The sequence below is a fragment of the Chinchilla lanigera genome, unplaced genomic scaffold, assembly GCF_000276665.1.
Source record: "Chinchilla lanigera isolate Chin_1 unplaced genomic scaffold, ChiLan1.0 scaffold00004, whole genome shotgun sequence".
NCBI lineage: Eukaryota > Metazoa > Chordata > Mammalia > Rodentia > Chinchillidae > Chinchilla > Chinchilla lanigera.
The window spans coordinates 38398191-38418195 of record NW_004955405.1 but is presented as its reverse complement, the minus strand read 5'-3'; the positions used below and the strand labels follow the sequence as shown (position 1 = coordinate 38418195).

Below are 20005 nucleotides of genomic sequence, written 5' to 3'. Positions count from 1 at the left end.
ATAAGGTTCCACATCTTGCTGGCTGGTAGAGGGGAAATCTGTATAAAATCCACCTCTACTGTCACAGAGTAGGTGCACAGGGTGGACATGGAGCTGAGAGGCCATAAATCTGTAACTGGTGCAGGGAGCAAGCATGCCTTCCCTTTTCTCCCAAGGGAGACACTGTGTCTTCCACAGCTATTCCACATACGCACGTTTTTGAAAAGTCAGTCAGGAACAAGGAAAACCAGCAGCAAGATGTGCACACATGCGAGACCCGTTAAGAACCGTCTCCCGGGGGTGGCCGGCTGAATCAGCAACTCAGAGAGAATTCCCTCCCACCCCTTCCATACAGCACAGGAGGCACAGAAGAGGCTGTCCCTCCAGGGTTCCACTGTCCAGTATCCTTTGGATTCAGGTAGGGTCATGGACTAGTTCCTATGATGGAGTAGTGAGTGGAAGCTGTAACGAGCAGGTGCTTCTCTGCCCTCTCAGTTCCCGTCCATGGCTGGAGGCCGAGCACTCTGAGGAGCTACAGTGTCAGAGTCACAGTCAGAGGATCTGATTCTGAATAACCAGCCAAGAAAACCCACATGGACAGGCGCATGCGTGAGGACCCCACCTCTGTTTGTTAACCCAGAGCTCTCTGGATGTCTCAGTCCATGGTGCCTTTGGGTTTTGAGTTCCCTGGGCCCACAAAGATGTACCTAGTAGGTCTATTTACAAAATTTATAGACCAAACAACTCAGTAATTATGTCATGAGAACTTAGTAGCCATTTGCAAAAGTGCCATGCTCAATAGAAATAGAAGTATTTCAATTTCATTCTTAAGTTACCACCTTTACTTTGAAATGAACCATGGGAGTCTGTTGGACCCACTACTCAAGTTCCCAAACTCTGGAATCAGATTGGACTAGAACTTCCGGCTTCATTGATTTTTTTTACATCACTGCTTGCTTTTTATCATAGCAATCACTGGAAACACAGCTAGGCAAAGATAGCATGTCATGACATGGAACTAAAATTCAGAACCACTGATTAATGAACTTAATCGACCTCATGTTCTTAACCGACTCAGGCTAGTAGTTCTGGCGGCATCCAGCATGTGTCACTGTGTGTCCCTCAACAGTTTAAACTATCCAGTTACCTAGGGCTGCCTTGGTGTGTGGTGTTAGAACCACAGTGTCAAGCCACTGATTTTTTTTTTGTTGTTGTTGTTTTTTTTTTTCCGGTACCGGGAATTGAACTCATGACCTTGCGCTTGCCAGGCAGGCACTGTGCCGCTGAGCTAAATTCCCAGCTCCCAGTGTCAAGCCACTGAATTTTTGTATTTATTTCTTATAGCAGCTGGCTCTGTTCTAACCAGTCTTAGCTTTCAAGTTTTCCTTCAGCTGGTTTGCTTCTTACAAGCAAAATGCCGTGAGTTCCTCCTCGTACTTATTTTTATGGCTGGTGCTTAGACCTTTCTTCCTCCAGGGTAAATCCCAGAACTGGGCCACGGCAGCTCCTATGCATCCCCTAAAACTCAGTGATTAACTCCCTCACCCTAGGCTGTGGGGATCCACTTCACCCTTGCCTTTTTCTCAGATCCATAGATATTATCTGCCTTTTTAATCTGTGTAATATGATGGGAAAAAAAAAAAGGAAAAAACCACCCTGAAACCAAAGCAGAACTGAACCTCCAGAATTCTTACCCTGCCTCAGTATGGTTTGAATTTGTATTCATGGGGTTACTTGTGGGTTTATTGGCCTTTTTGTGTTTATTTCTGGCTTTCATTTCTTATTCTGAGTCTTAGCTTCTCCTGTGTCTCTATTTACAATTGGATCATGGACTTCATACTATTATAAAAATTTATCTGCGATGTGAATTGCAAATTTTTTTTTGCCATCGCCTCTTGTTTATCTTCTGGTGGTGTGGAAATATTTTTTCACTTGGAAGCACATCTGAGCATGTTCTCTGTTAGTCTTGCTTCTTACCAAGAAGGCTTTGCTCCCAAGTCACTGGGCAGACAGGGGTGGCTGGGGAAGGTGCTGACTGGAGTCACAGAGAGGACACCTACTCACCCCAGTCTGGATTGGAACGGGTGGTTTGCAGCGTCAACCTGAAGCTCCGTTGTCTGTTTGGCGCCCTGTGTCCCAGCTGTGCACCCAGTTGCACTGTCCTTGGGGCACCTTGTATCCTGTCCTGGGCCCGGTGCTCACCTTCTGGCAACTGTCCCCATGTAGACTCTGTGTGTCCCAGGCTGCATCCCCCGCACCTCTGCCCACCAGCCTGTGCTCACCAGGGCCCTGGAGTGCTATCCCTGACTGCCCGCCACTGTGGCCCAAAGTTGGCCTAGGCAAACAGCCAACATCTCCGCCTCCTAGTGAGCTGCGACCATAAGCTCTCCGCCAAGGCTTGTGTCCGGCCTCCTGACATGGCATTGAGGAAGCCGCGGGACTTACGTGTATCACAGCTGGGGCCGGTGTAGGCAGAGTAGCACTCACAGCTCCCATCGCCTTGGAGGCCGCTGTTGCACACACCGTGTACACACTTACACACTGCAGGTAGAAAACGGGATTGTCATTACTGGGAAGAGATGGTTTCTGAAGGTTCTGAGAGGGAGCACTTCCAGACATCCCTTCCTGAGAATCTGCAGGAGGGCATAGGGACACGGGGCTTTGAAGTCCTCAAGACCGTCGTTTGAACCTTGGCTTCGCATACTTTTAATAGCTGAGGTTTTTTCCCACATGTGACTGGTGTCTGAAGCAAACCTGGCCTATCAGAAGCATTGGAATTTTTTTTTTGTATTTGCACTTTTTGCTTTACCTTCAATTCCTTGACATGAGGATTAACTTCCTATCTTACACACCTGCTGAACTTCAAAGAGAATAGCTACCATAGGCTCAGCCATTGTTGGGTGCAGCGATCTATACAGATAAATACAACTTCTGGAATGAATGGGACAATCAAGGATTCAAACAGAATGCAGGGCTAGGGCTGTCTGTAATCCCAGCACTATGGGAGGCCGAGGCAAGAGGATCTCAAATTTGAACCCAGCCCAGGAACCAGCAACTTAAGGAAACCTTGTCTTAACAACAACAGCAGTAACAATAGCAACAACAGAGCAACAACAACAGCAGCAGCAACAACAATAACAACAGCAGGAGCAACAGCAACAGCAGCAGCAGCAACAACAACAATACTAACAACAGCCACAGCAGCAGCAGCAGCAGCAGCAGCAGCAGCAGCAGCAGCAACAACAACAACAAAGCTGGGGCACAGCAGCATGCACCCTCTCCTAGTTTAGCATCTCATGCAGGCTGTGCATATGGCACCATTGTCACCGGTCACTTTTCCAGCCCCTCAGGACCTAATCTTATCCCTTGTAGGGTCCCTGCTGCTTCTCTGGGGTCTAACATGTGGTGGGTGCTTGTCAGGAGCAGGATGGTGCAGGGACCCAGCTCTGGAGTCAGACACCTGGGGCTGAGTCGCGCCTCTGTCCCATCATAGCTCCAAGAACTCCAGTGACTTCTTTGCTTCATCACTCACAAAATGAGGACACTCACTTGATTAAGGAGGTGCACAGAGGGCTCAAGAGATTACTCTGAGAAGCCTCCTTGTTCACTGCCTGGCACTGAGTAGGTGCTTAGTGCTGTTCTGTTCTTATGAACAACACACGGCTGTGGATTGATTCAGGAGTCATGCTATGAAAGGTGGGATTTGCATTCTCAATAGCTGGGAGTGAGGCTCTGGGGAGATGAAAACTGTCGGTCAGTGCAGCTCTGAATCATCCCTAACCCACACTAGAGAGCACTCTCATAGTGGGGTAAGGTCAGCATTAAAAATAGACTGCCCCAATAGAGCTGTCCCTTTTCCAGGCTGGAGTGCCACCTCCTCAGGACCAAAGCAACAATGGATGATACAACAGGCGGCCAGCGGACACCTGGCTAAAAGGGCTCACAAGCTTCCCTGGCCCTTGACAATGGAAATGGCCAGCCATCATTGATTCCTTCCTTCCTTCCTCCCTTCCTTCCTTCCTTCCTTCCTTCCTCCCTTCTTCCCTTCCTTCCTTCCTTCGTGTAGTTATTTATGTATTCATTCAGCCAATCAATGCAGTGCATCCCTACCAGGCAGCACCACTGTAGAAGCTGCTGGAGAAGAAGACACAATGGTGCTTTGCCTTCATGGACCAGAAGGACCCCAAGACTCTAGCTGCAGAGGGAATTTAATACAGAGTGTGCAAACTTTGGGGTGGGATGTCAGTATGTGTAGGATTTCTTGCAAAAAAAAATTTGAATTGGAGCATTCTACCAAATTTAATTTTTGCTATGAAAGCCAAAACTAAGGTGGTATTGGTGAAAGGCTGCCCAATAGATTCCTTTTGGAGGGTCGTGGATCCAGCAGACACTGTCTCTACCACACCTGCATTTGTGAGCTTTGGTGAGTACATCTCAGCCGGCTTCCAGCATCCATTGCTCTTTGTCTGTGGGTTTTGTGTGAACCTTAGGACAGCTGCCCAGCCTGAGCTCTTTGATCCTGGGAGTGCGGAACCATCAACTGTCCCCTGATGGCTGTGTATATTCATTTCCTCTGGCTGCTATAAAATCACTGCAATCTTAGACTTGTGATCTGGATGTGGTTTTGGATTGTCCCTTGGGGGTTTAAGTGTTGCAAGCTTGGTCCTCAGTGTTCAATGTTAAGAGGTAGTGGACCTTTAAGAGATGGAGCCTAGTGGGAGGTCATAGGTCATAGGGTGTGGCCTTAGAAGGGAGTTGGTAGTTTTTCTGCGACCCTACTTAGTGCTGGAGAGAGGGATTGTTATAATAGGGCAAGACAGACCCCTGCCTCCCTGGCTTCCTGTCTTGCTGTGTGATCTCTCCTGGAGAAAGTGCCATGCACCGTGAGGGGGTGCAGTTAGGGGTGTTCCCTAGAGCCACCATTATTCTGTGAGCAACATTAATGTCTTCAGAAATTATTCAGCCTCGAGTATTTTCTTATAGCAATGGAAAATGGACTAAGACACCTAGTGTCTTAAAACAGCACAAATTCATCATCTTACATTTCTAGAAGTGAGAAATCCAAAATCACTGTCCTGAAATCAAGGTGTTGATACATGTTGGTAAGGTTTCCTTCTTGCAGGCTTGAGGAAGAATCTTTTCTTCCTTTACCAGCTTTGGAAGGGTGCCTATGTTCCTTGGCTCATGGCCTCTTCCATAGCTGGTGGAGTCTTACACAGTGTCACTCTTATGTCCAGTCCTTTGCCTTTCTCCTCCACATTCGAGCTCCCTTGTGATTACATTGAACACCCCAAATCATCCAAGAAAAGCTATTATTTTAAGGTCAGCTGATTAGCCAACTATCTGCTACCTTACTTCCCCTTTGCCGCATTGAGTAACATATTCCCTGGTCTCAGAGATTAGGATGTGCACATCTTTGCCTTCTGCTGCCCTTTGGGGTTCCCTCTCCCCATGGGTAAGGTAACTGCAGGATCGATGTGCCCTTTCCACACCCCCCATGTCATGTCCTCAGATCCCAGTGTTTCCTGGGATCACCTTTGACGTAAAAGGCTTGTACTGAAATCCTTGTCTTCAGGTCTACTTCTGAGAGAAACGAATGTGAGGGAGTGGGTAAGCAAGGGTTGGGTGTTAATTGAATCTGCAGCCAGCAGTCTCTGACCTCTGCAGACAATCTTCTGTGAACTCCCCAAAGGAAGGGAAATGTCAGAATGTGGAGGACCCACGATGGACTTAGAGATCCCTGGGTCTACGCTGAAATCAGGGTCCAGGAAGACTTCCTGTAAGGGTGTGTGTGTGTACAGGGGCAGCTTGGATCTTGGAACCTGCAGAAGGAGAGGAAATCGTGTCCCTCCCAAGTGTCCCAGCAGGCTTTCCCGCCCACTGCAAGTGCTGAGGACTACCAAAACGCCGTCGCTCTCTTCAGTGACTACATCTCACCAGACTCGCTGTCATCTGTTTGCCCGTCCACAAAGGGCTACATGTGAGCATCTCATGCTTCCTCTCAAGGGCTTCTCAGGGGGCTCTCAACCCTCCCAAATGTGCTGATGACACAAAAGGCAGACATACCTGAGGAACAGTTGGGTCCAAATAAGTAGTCATAGGCGCAGGTTTCACAGGCTGTTCCACCAAAGCCCTCCTGCAAAACACCCCAGAGGGCTGACATCAGACTGAGGGAGCCTTGTGTTCCCCAGGAGACCCCGCTTGTCCCCTTGATGAGTTTGGTTAGCATTTCTTTCCCCAGCTGTATCTTCCCCTAAACTCCTTCTTGGGTCCTCCTGTATCCTTGCTGTTTTTGGTGTGCTGAGGAGTGCACGAATCCCTGCGTCACTGTTTGTGCAGGGCTCCAGCCCTGCTGGAGGGAAGGAAGCTGTGTTGTGAGCCCAGTGATAGAAATAGCAACTGCTGACAGTCGCATCCCAGTGGCACCCGAGGACGAAAACAAAACGCTTTCTGTTTTGCATATCTTTTTCTTTTTTTTTTTTTTTCTAGTTTTGCATTTCTGAAGACAGTGAAGCTCAATGCCTTTCAGAAGGATTTCTTTGTGCGCAAAAAGTCACTTTCATGAGAAAAAGAAATCCTTCAAGTGGTAGATGGAGTAGTCGGCAAAGGACACTAAGGCATTGCCTGATAACAGCAGTGATTTTTAACAGCGACAATGACAGCAATTTCTGTGGCCCTGCAGAGTTCCACAAAGCATCTTTACATAGAAGGCCTTGTTTTACTTCTTTAGTAAATTTCACTGCGTAGATTTTCCTTCAACCCCATTTAACAGATGGCTCTGGTTAAGGCGGAGCAGTGAATTAACTCGCATCAGAACCCCAGCCTCTGAGAGTCATTCTGTTGGAGAAAACATATTTTTGATGCCAATACATGTGCCACTGCCTCTTTGGGAGACCACCTTGTGGGTGTGTGTGTCGAGGGGCGCCGGTAGGTAAGAAATGAGGACCAGAAAGGCGGGGGGGGGAGCACATTTGTGAACTCACTTGGCAGAAGCAGTTTCCGCTTCCGTCCATACCTTCTGCGCAGCTGCCCCGGCCACTGCAGGGTGACTCCGCTCCTCCCGGGCACTCTAGGGAAACAAACAGTGGGATTCACTCACTCAAGACCGCACATGGTTTCCTGTGAGGATGTGCTAAGCCAGGCACTGGACACCACGAGGCAGCTAGTGTGCTAGCTGCCAGGGATGTGAGCTACCTGGAGACCCTGTTGGTGGCACGCAAAGTTTCACAGGAGAGGCAGATGCGTAAGCGGGTGGATTTGAGCATATTCAGGTGTTGTGCTAGGAGACTTCGCTCTCCCATTTCGGAGCACTTGCTATACATTTTGCAAGTATCTGGTTAAGTGATTCCCACTGCTACCCTCTGCTGTTAGCACAGCGATCCTATAACCTGCCTTGAGTCTTGCACTTCATAAGATTGCAAAGTTGGGCAGTTAGTTCAGCCCTTAAGCATGACTCAAAAGCCAGGCTTCTTAGTGTGCTACATAGGGCCTTGTAGGGACCCCGAGAGGGAAGCTATTGGTATTCCTGGGTCAGTCTGAGAGACGTTCCCAAGGAGTTATGTAAGCTGGGGTTTTGAAGGTAGAGTAGGAGCTGCTTATGCCTTAGACAGAAGAGCATTTCTGGAACAGGAGTGTAAGATACCATCTCAGAGCCATAAGCGATCATGGGCTCTTCTGGGAACAATGAAAGGTTGGTGGGCTGGAACGTGGGAGTGGCCGTGTGTGGATGGGCCCTCATGACAGAAGAGCAATGAGGAAAGGGATTTAGATTTCATAAAGAAGCCCACTCCAAACAAGCATGGATTTGCACTTCCGAGTTGAGCATGATCTGAAATAAGGCTTTCAGCAACATTTCCTGGAAGGTCCCATAGTCACTCATCAAACAGCCCAGTGCTCGACTCTGTGTTGGGCAAAGAAACAAGGAGCAGGAAAGCCAGATTGACACAGCCCAAACCAAGCAGAAAAATATAAGCAGTGATCAGCGACACATGGAAATTACTACTGCGGTGATGATGGAAAGGCTCAGGTCTTGCTCCACACTGAGGGCCAGTTTGGGTGAGTTCACGCCCCGGCAGCAAGCCATCTGGATCGGCAAGCACCACGCTGAAAGCATGCAGTGGGTGTGGAGAGTGTCTGTGTGAACGAGGCAGGATAGGGCCTTACCCGCACTCAAGTTTGCAAGCGAGAGATGCAGGCTTCCCGGTACTAATGGAGGGCGGGTGTGCTCACAGCACACAGCAGTGCCCTCAGTTATGTGCTGCTGTTACCCCACTTTCTGGCTGGGTAAAGAGGCACAGAGTGGTTAAGGGACTTTCCCAAGGTCAATAGGCTGGCAACAATAACAAGAGACTCCTTACCTGTCCTCGCTGGAAGTGTCTGCCTAACTAACTGCTCCCTCCCCTCCTGCTCACCTGGGAAGAGATCTCTGCCCAGAGCTTTCTTACTTACTTTCACTTACTTTACCATATTTTCCCCCAGTCATCATGAAAAGGCATAGAAAATGCAAGGGCAGTTACTGTGGTTAGTTCAGGGTACTACTGCACAGTTCCTTAGCCTGGGGGCTTCTGCACACAATGATTTGCTAGAGATTTGGTGTCTGGTGGAGGCCGGTCTCCTGGTTCATAGATGGAGCCTCTGCAGCTCACCCTCACACAGTGGGAGCACTGTGGGCACATGCGGGGGCCTTTTTTATTCATGGGGATACTGATTCCACTCACAAGGGCTCTCTCCTCATGACCCAACCCCCTGCCGAGGGTCTCATCCTGAGATAGCATCACAGTGATGAGTAGAGGTCAATGTATGAATTTCAGGGTGTCCCCACGGTTCACAGGCTGGAGGTTTGGTCTTCAGTGTGGTGACATTGGCAGCTGGTGGGACATTTGTGGGAGGCTCCTGGGAGATCCTTGGATCCACTGGGGCTGAGCCCACAGAAGGGCCTGAGGTGTATTTCTGGTGGGATTCTGGTTAGTTCTTGCAAGGGAGTTGTTCTAAAGTCAGAGCCCCCTCATCTTCTTCCTACCCTGTTTGTGTTTTTGACTTCAGACAGCAATGACGGTGCTCACCAGGGATAAGTGATGCAAACACCATACCCTTGTGGTCTCTGAGACTTGAGCTAAGGGAACTTTTTTCATTATAAAGTCAGCCTGCCTCGGATATTTCCTTACAGTGACAGAAAACAGATGAATGCACAGAAGGACTCAAACTTTCAGACTAGAGCCACAGTTCTGGAAAAAGAGACTTCTGAGCACAGAGAAAGATGATTCTCTGGAAGAGATGCTGTTGCCTCCCTTGATATGATCTTTCTTTGAAAGGTCATTTGTCACGGGCAGGTACTGTGGAGGTGAGCGGTAAGTTCTCATCCACAGATGGGTTCCTCTCTGGCTGTTCCTGTTTCTCCCTTGCACTCACTCAGAATGTCAGGGTCTAAATTGCACACTCTGAGTCTGTGGCCGGTGGCAGAGCCAGGCTTCAGCCTGGCAGGAGCTCCGGAGTCTCCTATGCTGTTTAGGACAGCCGCACTGAGCAGCGGCCACAGCCCAGGGCCACAGTGCAGACGGCAGAGATGCCGGTGAGATGAGGGCAGGAGAAGACAATAATGCGCAGCTAAGCGTTAAAGAAATAAGAGCTTGTTTTGGGCTGCTCTCCAACAGGGCAAGGGGTGACATGGGAGGAGAGGGTGTCACGGAATCAGCCAGGACATTCCACTCAGCGTGTGCTGGGTTTGAATCCCAGCCCAGCGCTTGGCTAGCTCTGTCCCTTTGCAGACTCTATGCCCCGCTCTGAGATTCAGCTTAAACGGTGCTGGGACAATGTTGTCTTCCTGGCAGGTTGGGGTTGGAACTGAAGTGTTTGGTGCCCAAGAAATAGTAGCGACTGTGATTCAGAGTGACTGTCCTCCTTCTTGGCTCTGTTTTATTGATCAAATTATTTACTTTAGATTGGCACTATAACAGTTAACCACTCTCATGAAATAATTTACCAAGCACTCGTTTGAACCAAACCCTAAGAAAGGTCTTGGGTGTGTAAGGTGTGGGACATGCTTAAATTATTAAAAAATCTATTACAGTAAGAGGCTCATTGCCATTAACTAGCCTCCAAATACCCTCCGTAGCCTTGAACACACTTATCCTATCATTCTTGCTACTTTCTGAAGCAGTTCTGGGAGTCCTCTTCTGTGAGTGTCGTAATGAGGTGTGGTCAAAAATACAGTGTATGCTGCTGCTGAGTGCCGTCCAGGGGGAAGGCAGGCTGGTGACAGCATCATGGTATATCCTCATCCACCTTATTCAACGAATCTGGCACTGTATGACTTGTGACTTCCCCAAAGTCAAAAGGATCGTGAAGGGAAAACTCCTTCAAACTGACACACGATACCAAGAAGCCATGCCACTAAAGACACTCAGGAAAGAGGACTTCCAGCACGGCTGCAGAAAGTGGCAAGAATGACGGGGTAAGAGTGTTTAAAGCAAGGGGGGAAGATTTTAAGAGGGATTAGTGGCAATGTGTCTCTTACTGCAATGCATTTTAAAAACTTTAGCATTCATCCTGTTTTTTTAATCATAACTCCTATTTTTCGATCATACCTGGTGTTAGGGTGAACACACATATCTGCCCCTATTTCCGTGGTCCGGCCAGGTGAGGGAGGACACAGTCATGGATTCACAGGTAACCAGATTAGCCTGATTAGAAGGGGCTAAGGGCTGTCTGGGAAGAGACCTGGTGCTCCCATCACCTCCTCCTGGAGGTTTTCAACGTTTACCCCAACCAGCCTTGTCCCGCACGGACTTAGTGATTTACCTCTGGCCACAACAGGTGCTCGCAGCCACCTCATGAGCAAGGGTCTCGATAAGATTTCTGTCTCTGCCTGAAGAAGAGCTGCAGGAGGTGAGGACGGAGAGGAGGAGAGGCCTGGAAGCTCTTCTGACAAGTAGGTAAGCCCGGAGGCCACCGTGCCCACAGGGCGCTAAGCAAGCGTTTTCATAGAGCCCTCACTGTCGCCCAGCTCTCCCGCTTGCTTTTCCTGTTGGGCCCTTCTCGCTAGTGCTGGTGTTTGGGGACAGCCAGTGCTGGGCGGGATGAGGAAGGTGGGGACCTCTGGAGCCCATTCTTGCACCTGTCCCAGCGCGGCTTGTGCGAGGTGCCCCCTGGGTGGCGCCCGGCTTTGTCGCTTGCTCAGGAGAGCGCCGGGCCTCCTGCACCCTGAGCCGTGCCCTCAGCTGCCTGGCCGAGATACCCTCCGGGAACTGCACTTGCTGGCATCAGCACCCAAGGCTGGGTCCCCCATTTCCACGCATGGCGCCAGCCCCTTCCCCCTTCCATTTCTTCCCTCCAGCCCCAGCAGGCTACTCCACTTCCGAGCACGGAGCCCTCCGCTCCGCACCTCCCCTGCCCCTCCCACTCGCCCTGGCAGGCCAGTTTGACTTTTCCTTCCTCTGGGTCCTCCTGCCCCCCGCCCATGCCTGTCACCGCACACACAGCAGGAAACAAATGGGGCAGGGGGCTGATGGAGAATATAGCCCTGTTCCAGCTGAAGGCGGGTCCCGGAAGCTGGGGACGTCCCTCCCCACCATCTCCCAGAGTGTGATTGTGTTAGGAAGTCCCGGGAGTTGGTGAGCCTTTTATGGTAATCATTTAGGCGCTCTCTGAGAAGCTGCCCTGGCCCAGCAGTTTTGGATCACTTGGGAGGGGGACTGTCACAAGGGCAGGTCCTCAAGGCAAGCCAGGGCAGTGTACCCTGAGAGCGGCAAAGCTGACAGCGTTAAAGCAGCCAGACATCATTTAGCACCGGGGACGTAGAATGGGTCAGACGATGTTGCCCGTGTGAGTATCATGGCGAGAAAGATGACCGTGATGTCCCTAGGAGAATCGTCTATGCCACTGGCGTTCTGAGTGTGGCTGTCACTGACTGGGACACGACGGTGCCTCAAAATCCACCCTGTGTGCTCAGAGCCACTTCCTGCGACTGCCTCTGCCCAGAGAGCAAGCATAGCGGGCACTCAGGCCCGCCCGTGGCTGCAAGACTCGGGGCTCCCGTGCTGGGTGACCTTGGCGGGAAGACCTCCCTTCAGTCTCACCAAACTGTCCTAGAACTGCACACAGTCAAAGATACATCCATCTGGCTTCCTTGCGTCCTCTCTGGTTCAAATGGGGCCGAGCTGCGCTGCGGTGCAACAGCGCCCCCTGGCTTCGTTCCGGTTTTCCCAGCGGACTTCCCCTCTTACTCATCTCTCGCTTCTCTATCCCTGTCTTGGTTCTCCTTTTGGAGGACCTAGCCGAATACAAGAGGCAAGACAGCCTTTGTGCACATTAGGAAACGCCTGCACCACCCCTACTGCCCGTGACTAGATCCCCACAGAACCAGATGTGGGGAGAAGAGGAAACGACGACAAATCAAAGGTGCCCCCTCCGGGGGGTCCCCCAGGTGCACCCCAGGGTGCTTTTCTTCAACAAGAGTCTACCAACCGACTATATGCGGGCAGCTTGGGGTCCCTGTCTCCTCTTTGGGGGACCTACTTAGACCCTGCACAGTGCCGCTGTGATGTGGTTTTTACCACTATCTTATCTAAGAGCAAATTGAGGCATAGAGGGTTTGGGAGTTAGGTGACTTTGCGGATAGGTTCAGAGATAAGATTCTTGCCCAGCTCTGCCTGACTTTAAAGTCCTGTCATCATGCTTCTCTCTCTTTCTCTCTCTCTCTCTCTCTCTTTTTTTTTTTTTTTTGCCTTTTTTTGAGACAGTGTCTCGCTATGCAGTTCAGGCTGGCCTTGATCTCACTTTGTAGCCTAGGCTGGTCTCGAACTTGCAAGGATCCTCCTGCCTCAGCCTCCCGAGTGCTGGGATTACAGGCGTGTGCCACCACGCCCAGCTTCATTGTGCTTCTCTGCTTAGATTGCTAACAATATTTTGCAGGATTTCTTTTTTACAAGCCATTGACTGAATTGATGGATTTATTCAACATTCATTAAATGTCTGCTACTATTTTCAAAACAGGTAATGATTTGATTTCTCTCTGTTTTCATGAGAAAATAAAAAAAGGTTTGTCCAGGGCATTAAGAAAGCCCACACAGCTCTTGCTGTGGTCTGGAAGGACTGGCCAGACTGTCATAAGTGCTTATTTCTGAAGCTTCGAGGCCCCGTGAGTTCTGTTTTGAAACGCACAACCTTCCAGCCATTCATGGGTCAGAGGACGCTTGGCAGTGCTAAGACTGAAGGCTGCTTGGTAATTTCTATGTCCTGGGGGTTTTCCTGAGCCTCTACATCAAATACTCTGCAGGCACTGCCGCACTTTTCCCTGTAGGAGTTGCTCCTTCCTCTCTCTGTCTTCCAGGGACTAGCAACCCAGTGGGCTAGAGGCCGAGGCAGAGACTTAGGGTGTAAATGTGAACACACCCTGTACGTTTGTATGCTGAAGCCCTTGGCCCTGGTGTGATGGTGACCGGAGGCTGGGCCTTCGGGACGTGACCAGGGTTAGCTGCACAGGCCCACAGGACAAACTGCCCAACTCCTCCAAGGCCTCACCTGGGCTCCCAGGAACAACTGCTTTCCCCCACCTGCTTTTGTGTCCGTGGAGCCTCTTGGAGTTAGGGATGTATGATGCACGTGAGTAGGAGTAGGTCCTATCAGATCTGTGAACATGTGCAGTCTGCTTGTAGGTGCTCAATAAAGGCTTGATTTTTAGGAGTGGGCCAACCTTGGAAGGAACTTTGGAAGAAGGTGGCAAGCATGTGGGGGGTACAAGGAATCCTCATTTTATGGCCTGAATACAGTATCTTAAGAATATGTGAAAATACTTGTTTGGTTTTTAAATACATTTGTAAGGCAAAAGGATACATTTATTTCTTGCTTCTCAAATCATTTTCTATCATCTCAACCCCCATTAAGAATGAAGAGAAGAAGGGGCTGGGGATTTAGCTCAGTGGCAAAAGCACCTGCCTGGCAAGCGCAAGGTCGTGAGTTCGGTTCCCGGTACCGGAGAAAAACCAAAAAAAAAAAAAAAAAAAGAATGAAGAGAAGAAAACTAGCATTCTTAGCAACTGCCCTTGAGAGAGATACAGAATGTGCTACGAGGGCATTTCTGAGGCATTGTGAGGCTGAAGGTGCTGATAAGATTGAGGCTGTTGTGACATTTCCCTCGGGTCACCACGACTCCGGTGGTCTCTGGTATCATGACTTTTGCCACGCAGCAGATTCAGCCACTGTAAGCTGTCAGCAAATCATCAGCCAGGCAGACAATCAACTTCCTGCCCAGCAAGAGGCCAGGGACCCCCCTGTGACTCGATCTCCTAAAAGACCCAGAGGTGCCTGTTCCACATCACTACCTTTGCTTAAAACCTTGGTGCACAAGGGCCGCAGAAATCAGACCCCAAACGTGTCTGTGTAGCTCTGGATGCAATCATTTGCCTGGAAAATGGAGTGAGACAGATCTGACCGTGAACTCAGTGCTATTTGTCACTCAAAGAAGAAAAATGAAAGTCAGGGAGAATGCCCTTGGATCTGCGTTGTTTGTGATTTGCAACCCATGTAGTGTAAAAAAAAAAAAAATCAATGTTGAGGAATTTGGTAACAAAACGTCAAGACCATTTGTCTCTGAAAAAGGATTGTTTTGGCCGCAGTTGAGCTTAGGTGTGACCTCCTTGCATACATTGGGGTTCTACTGCTTTGAGTTGTTATACAAAGTGCATAAATTCATGGTGCAATAAAAGAACAAGATGAACAAATAAAAACTCTATTACAAGCTGAGTAGAGTGATGCACGCCTGTAACCCCAGCCCACTGAGAGACTGAGGCAGGAGGATCATGAGTTTGAGTCCAGCCCGGGTAACTTAGGGAGTTAGTGAGACCTTGTGTTCCAAAAAAAAAAAAACCCCAAAACAAGAAAACAAACAAACAAAAACCCCCGCAAACCAAACAATAACAAAACAAAACTAAATAAATAAACCAGAACTGGGAACAGAGTTAGTATTAATGTGAAGGCTCCGTGTTTAATCTCCAGTACTGAAAAAGAAAACCCTATTTCTCTGTCAGTAGAGTATTTGCTATTGAAATATGATTAAGTTTCAAAGTTAAAATATGTTTCTGCACTAGTGAGCAAGGACTTCCTCTGCGCATTTGACAAAACAGTACCAGTTTAATTGGGAGAAGCAAGCTAACTTCAAGCAGGAAGACCATCTTATGTCAGGGACTGTCCTCCACTCCGTGCCAGAATTCATGCCTTATTCTGCATTTTAGAAAACAGTGGCTAACTCTTTTCCACTGTGGCTTTCTGTGAGTTTCAGATTTTCAGCACTGACCATGGCTTTCCTTCCTTATTTGAGGAAGACACTATCGACATGATTTCCAAAGCACCCCCGTCGGTGAGTAAGGGTGCTTGTGGCTGCCCGGCAAAGGGAGTGGGTACCCTGTGGAGGCTGGGAATGCGTCTCCTCTCAAAGGCGGGTGGGGAGAACACGCTATCAGCAGCTCCCACACGGCCTTGTTCTGCGGAAGTGTAAAGCGATAGGCGAGACAGCGCTTGTCATCACCTCTAAGTGTGAGGGCTGAGGCAGCTGAGCTGAGGATTTATCTTTTCCTGAGTGAAAGGAAGGAAGCCTCGCACGATAGTCTGTGTGTTTGGAATATGAAGATAAAGGGAAATACCCTTTGGCCCCAAAGAGAGGACAACAGGAATAACGTCCTGGCCTTGGTCTTCATAGGTTTTGCGTCTCTGGCCTCCAGACCTCTCCAAAGGAAACGTCTGAACATTCAAAGATTCTGTTACACCCTGGTCCTGGATGTGAAACTTACTGTACTCGCTTACACATAGCTCAACACCATGGCACGAAGCCCATTTAGACTATTCCTAAAGTCCTTTCTTTCACTTGGGTTAGTGTTGAAAGAATCTCTTCTAGAGTTCTGTAAAGTAGGGCATTTTATCCTCATTTGACAGGTAAGGAGACTGAGGCAGAAGTAGGAAGTCATCTGCCTAAACGTTCCAAACCGGAAGCTTGGTTACAGGCTCTGTCTTTCGCCCACCTGGCTGGGGTCAGTCACTCACTCCGTGGACACAGCAACTTCTGTCGCTTACCTTAGACAAAGTCTGCTCTGGTCTACAGCGTGTCTGATTCCTAACTTGGCAGCAGATTAGCTTCCATGGGTTAGAAATGGGGCCATAAATCTAAACATTCTTTCTGTTCTATTAGGATGTCTGTAGGAGCTCAAAGCACACACCACCATATATGGAACTAGGAGAAAAAGTCCTTGAACTCTAGAGGTCCGGGTTCATCGTTCTAAAGACCTTGCAAGGTTAATCACTCTAAAGACCCTGAATCTTTGCATTTGACTCTGACGTGCTAAGCTCTTTGGAATACGCAGTGCCAGCATGCTGGGTGGAACTTATCACCGGGTGGTTAGCAGCGAGAAGGGCCAGGATGTCTAAATCCTAAGCCTTGACCTTCCCCGGACAAGGAACACACTCTAGGCATTCACTCTGAAAGCTGGAAGGGTCTCCCAGTGGAAGAGGATAGAAGGAAATGCGGAGGCACTGTTTCTCTCTCTCTCTTTCTCTTCTTGAGAAGTTCTGCTTCAGACAATGGGCAAAGAAGACAAGAGAGCAGCCTTTGGTGGCAGGAAGTCTTGAACTTGAACTTATTTTATCATTTCTCATCCCCAAAGGAAACTTGCAAAAGGTAATGCTCAGAGAGCTGACTCTTCATAAGCAAAATGCGGATAAAGCTGTCTAGCTCAAAGATTTGTTCCGAGAATTGCATTGGATAATAAAGAGCCAAGGACGGCTCTAGTACCTAATGTCAGTCATGGTGAATAAGTGGGAGTTATTGTTCATTTAACCACCTTCATCATTAATTAGACAGAAAGAACACAACGTCGTCCATACAGCGTGGGCTCAATGATTTAGGAGTTATATAGAAAAAGACCAAGATTGAAATAAGTCAGAATATTCAAGCTTTCCCAACCTGAGACAGAACATAAATTGATATTTTTCTGTTTCATACTTTTCTAAGCTTCACAAGCTGTATATAATTTGGTCATATTACTTTAATCAGGGAAAAAATGCTGCAGAGCCTAAGGTTAATCTCCCCGACTTAAAATGACCTTAAGGGGTATTTTTACTTCATCTTAGAAGATAAGGGACAAGTAGTGAATTCATGAATTACAATTTCTGACTTGGACTACCAAAATGGGAGAATTTAAAATAATTTGCATGTCACAACAAATCTGGAGTTGCTGAGTACTAATGACCTATAACAAGGATGAAAGTTCAATTTTACCTAAAAAATATTAGGCATGATTACAGAGATCTGAGTCTATCATTGACTAAGATTTACTAGTAGTTTTTGTTACCATAGAAACTCTTCAGAAGTAATTCCTATACCTATGTGCACTGCATATAACTTTATATAGTGACCTTCACAGTTTCCTTATATTAAGGCATTATACATTTAACATCACAGAATTCGATATTCTGTCTTTAAGGTCTTGCCACTTACCCATGCAGTCTGGGCCCCAGTAGCCTGGACAGCACTGCGGTTGGAGATAGTTCTTCCTACAGATGTGTCGGCATCCGGAGAGAGCCAGAGAGTACGTATCTACCTTAAAGGTATACCTGGGAGGCCAGAGAGAGGGGTCAGCCCATGATCAGAACAATGCAGTGAACTTGGCGGTGGGGTTGCCCTGGGCTTTTATTTTGTTATTTATGCTATCCTTAAAAAATATAGATTGAGCATATTTGGCTTTCTAGGTAGAAAGAACCTAAATCATGAGCTATTTTTAACCGTTAGAAGTGGATAAAAAATTCAAGAAACACTGAAGATAGAAGGAAAAAACTAAAATGGTATCAGAAATGAGCTTAGCAGATGAAATAAACGATGTTATGCCTCAGCACGTGCTGGAGATGGACCTCAAACTCACCAGTGAGTGTCCTAGCTGCCAAGGTGAGAAGGCAAGCACCATGAGTTACACAAGGCATAAGAGCTGTGGGCCTAATAAAGCAAATCACTACTGTATATTTATTACAGATACCCCAGGTGTAGAGGTGTCTGTGGCAGAGACGGTGTACTGTGGTGTGCAGCACCTACCACTGTGTCCTTGTAGGAGATGTGACGCTGGGTTCCTCTGAACAGTTTACAGTACTCCTTGACGTACAGCTCTAGAAGAGCGAGTCTATGGAGGTAAAACGCCAGCCTCTATTTACAGGGATCTGCTGGTCTGACTTATTCCAGATTTCAGTGTTTCTACAGATGGTCCCTTACTGTCATTTCCTTTCAACTGGGCTGTTGTCAAGAGTAGTGTGAGGGTGTGCTCAGGGTTGTCTCCTAAACCAGTCCTTGAAAAGTAGCTGGTTAACAGCAGAACTGCTTGGTTTATGGGCAGTCAAGCGGCGGTGGAGGTGACAGTTTTCTCAGTATGATTGAGAATGTGATCAGGGACATTTCTTCACAGAAGTGGGCAAAGGAAGAACCAAAGGGCACAAATGAATATCTTCCCAAGAACTAATCTGAGCAGACGTGCAAGATGCCACCAGCTGTATGAAAATTGCCCAGCATCACAAGTTATCAGAGAAAGAGAAATCAAAACCAGAAGGAGACAGATCTCACACCTGATAGGATGGCTACTGTCAAAAGCCCTGAAGACAACAAGTGTTGATTAGGATGCAGAGGAAGAGGAGCCTTCATATACTGGGTGGAAATGTAAATTGGTGCAGCCACTGTGAAAAAAACAGGACGAAGTTCTTCAAAATATTAAAAACAGAACTAGCATACGATCCATCCATCCTATTTCTGGGAATGTATCCCAAGGAGTTAAAATGAGGACCTTAAAGAGAAATGTGTATATCCCATGTCCGTTGTAACATGACACATGATAGCCAAGACATGGATGTAACCCAAGCTTCTGCTGATGGATGAATGGAAAGAAAATGTGGAGATATAGAATCTGCATATTAGCCAGGAGATCTTGCAATTTATAAGCAACATGAGTGACTTAGATGATATGATACTAAGTGAAATTGGGCAGGCACAGAAGAAGAAATACTATATAACCTCACTTATAGCAGAAATATAAAATAGTCAGACTTATAGAAGCACATAATATAATGGGGGTTACTATGGGATGGAAGGATGGGGAAATGAGGTGTTGGTCAAAGGGTCCAAAGCTCTTGGTCATATTGGCTATGTAAGATGAGTAGGTCCTAAGGATCTGCCGTACGTAAGAGTGCCTATAGTTAACCATAGTGTTGACTAGAAAATGTGTGCTTAAAAATTTGCTAAGGGGGTAGATCTTATGATCAAGTGTTCTTATTACAAAAAAGGGTGGGGAAAACCTTTGGAGAGGATGGATATCATTGTGATGACAGTTTCATGGGTATATAATTATCCCCAAACTGACCAGGTTGTATACATTGAGTATGTAGAGATTTGTGTGTCAGTCATACCTCAATAAAGTCATTTTAAGAAAACCTCCAAATGTAGCTAGGTGTGGGGGCACGTGCCTGTAATAACAGCACCTCAGAAAGCTAAGGCAGGAGGACCTCTAGTTAGACTTGAACTTGGGCGCCTTGGCCAGACCTTGTCTCAAAATAAAAAATAAAAAAGATTTGGGACTGTAACTCAGTGTAAATGCTCTGGGTTCAACCCCTAGAACTGAAAAAAAGAAGAGAAACAAGGAGAAGGGGAGGGGAGGAGGAAGGGGGAAGGAGGAAAAGGAGGAGAAGGAGGAGGAGGAAGAGAAGGAGGATCAGAAGGAGGAACAAGAAACTCAAAACCATAAAACAAAACTGAAGAACCAGTCTTCAATTTGTAGCATAAATTAGTGACAGACAAAAGTCTTCAATTCTAAAACAGAGGATTAATGCAAAATTTTATTGTGCATGCATGTTGAGAATAGGTAGGATAGCAGGGTGTGGTGGCATACGACTGTAATCCCAGTACTCGGGAGGCTGAGGCAAGAGGATGCTTGCACACTCGAGACCAGCCTGGGCTACAAAGTGAGCTCAAGGCCAGCCTGAACTGCATAGGAAGACCCTGTCTCAAAAA

General features: G+C 47.8%; 1 protein-coding gene across 2 annotated transcripts in view; it reads right to left on the bottom strand.

Moving 5' to 3' along the window:
- Positions 1–20005, bottom strand: part of Stab2 (stabilin 2) — a 140066-nt gene that overhangs the window by 115506 nt on the left and 4555 nt on the right. For both annotated transcript variants that reach the window (XM_005374574.2, XM_005374575.2), the window contains exons 3-6: positions 17462–17577; positions 6963–7048; positions 6046–6115; positions 2425–2520 (exon numbers count right to left, since the gene is read on the bottom strand). In XM_005374574.2, coding sequence (XP_005374631.1) covers positions 2425–2520; positions 6046–6115; positions 6963–7048; positions 17462–17577 — 368 coding nt within the window. The remainder of the gene's footprint in view (positions 1–2424; positions 2521–6045; positions 6116–6962; positions 7049–17461; positions 17578–20005) is intronic.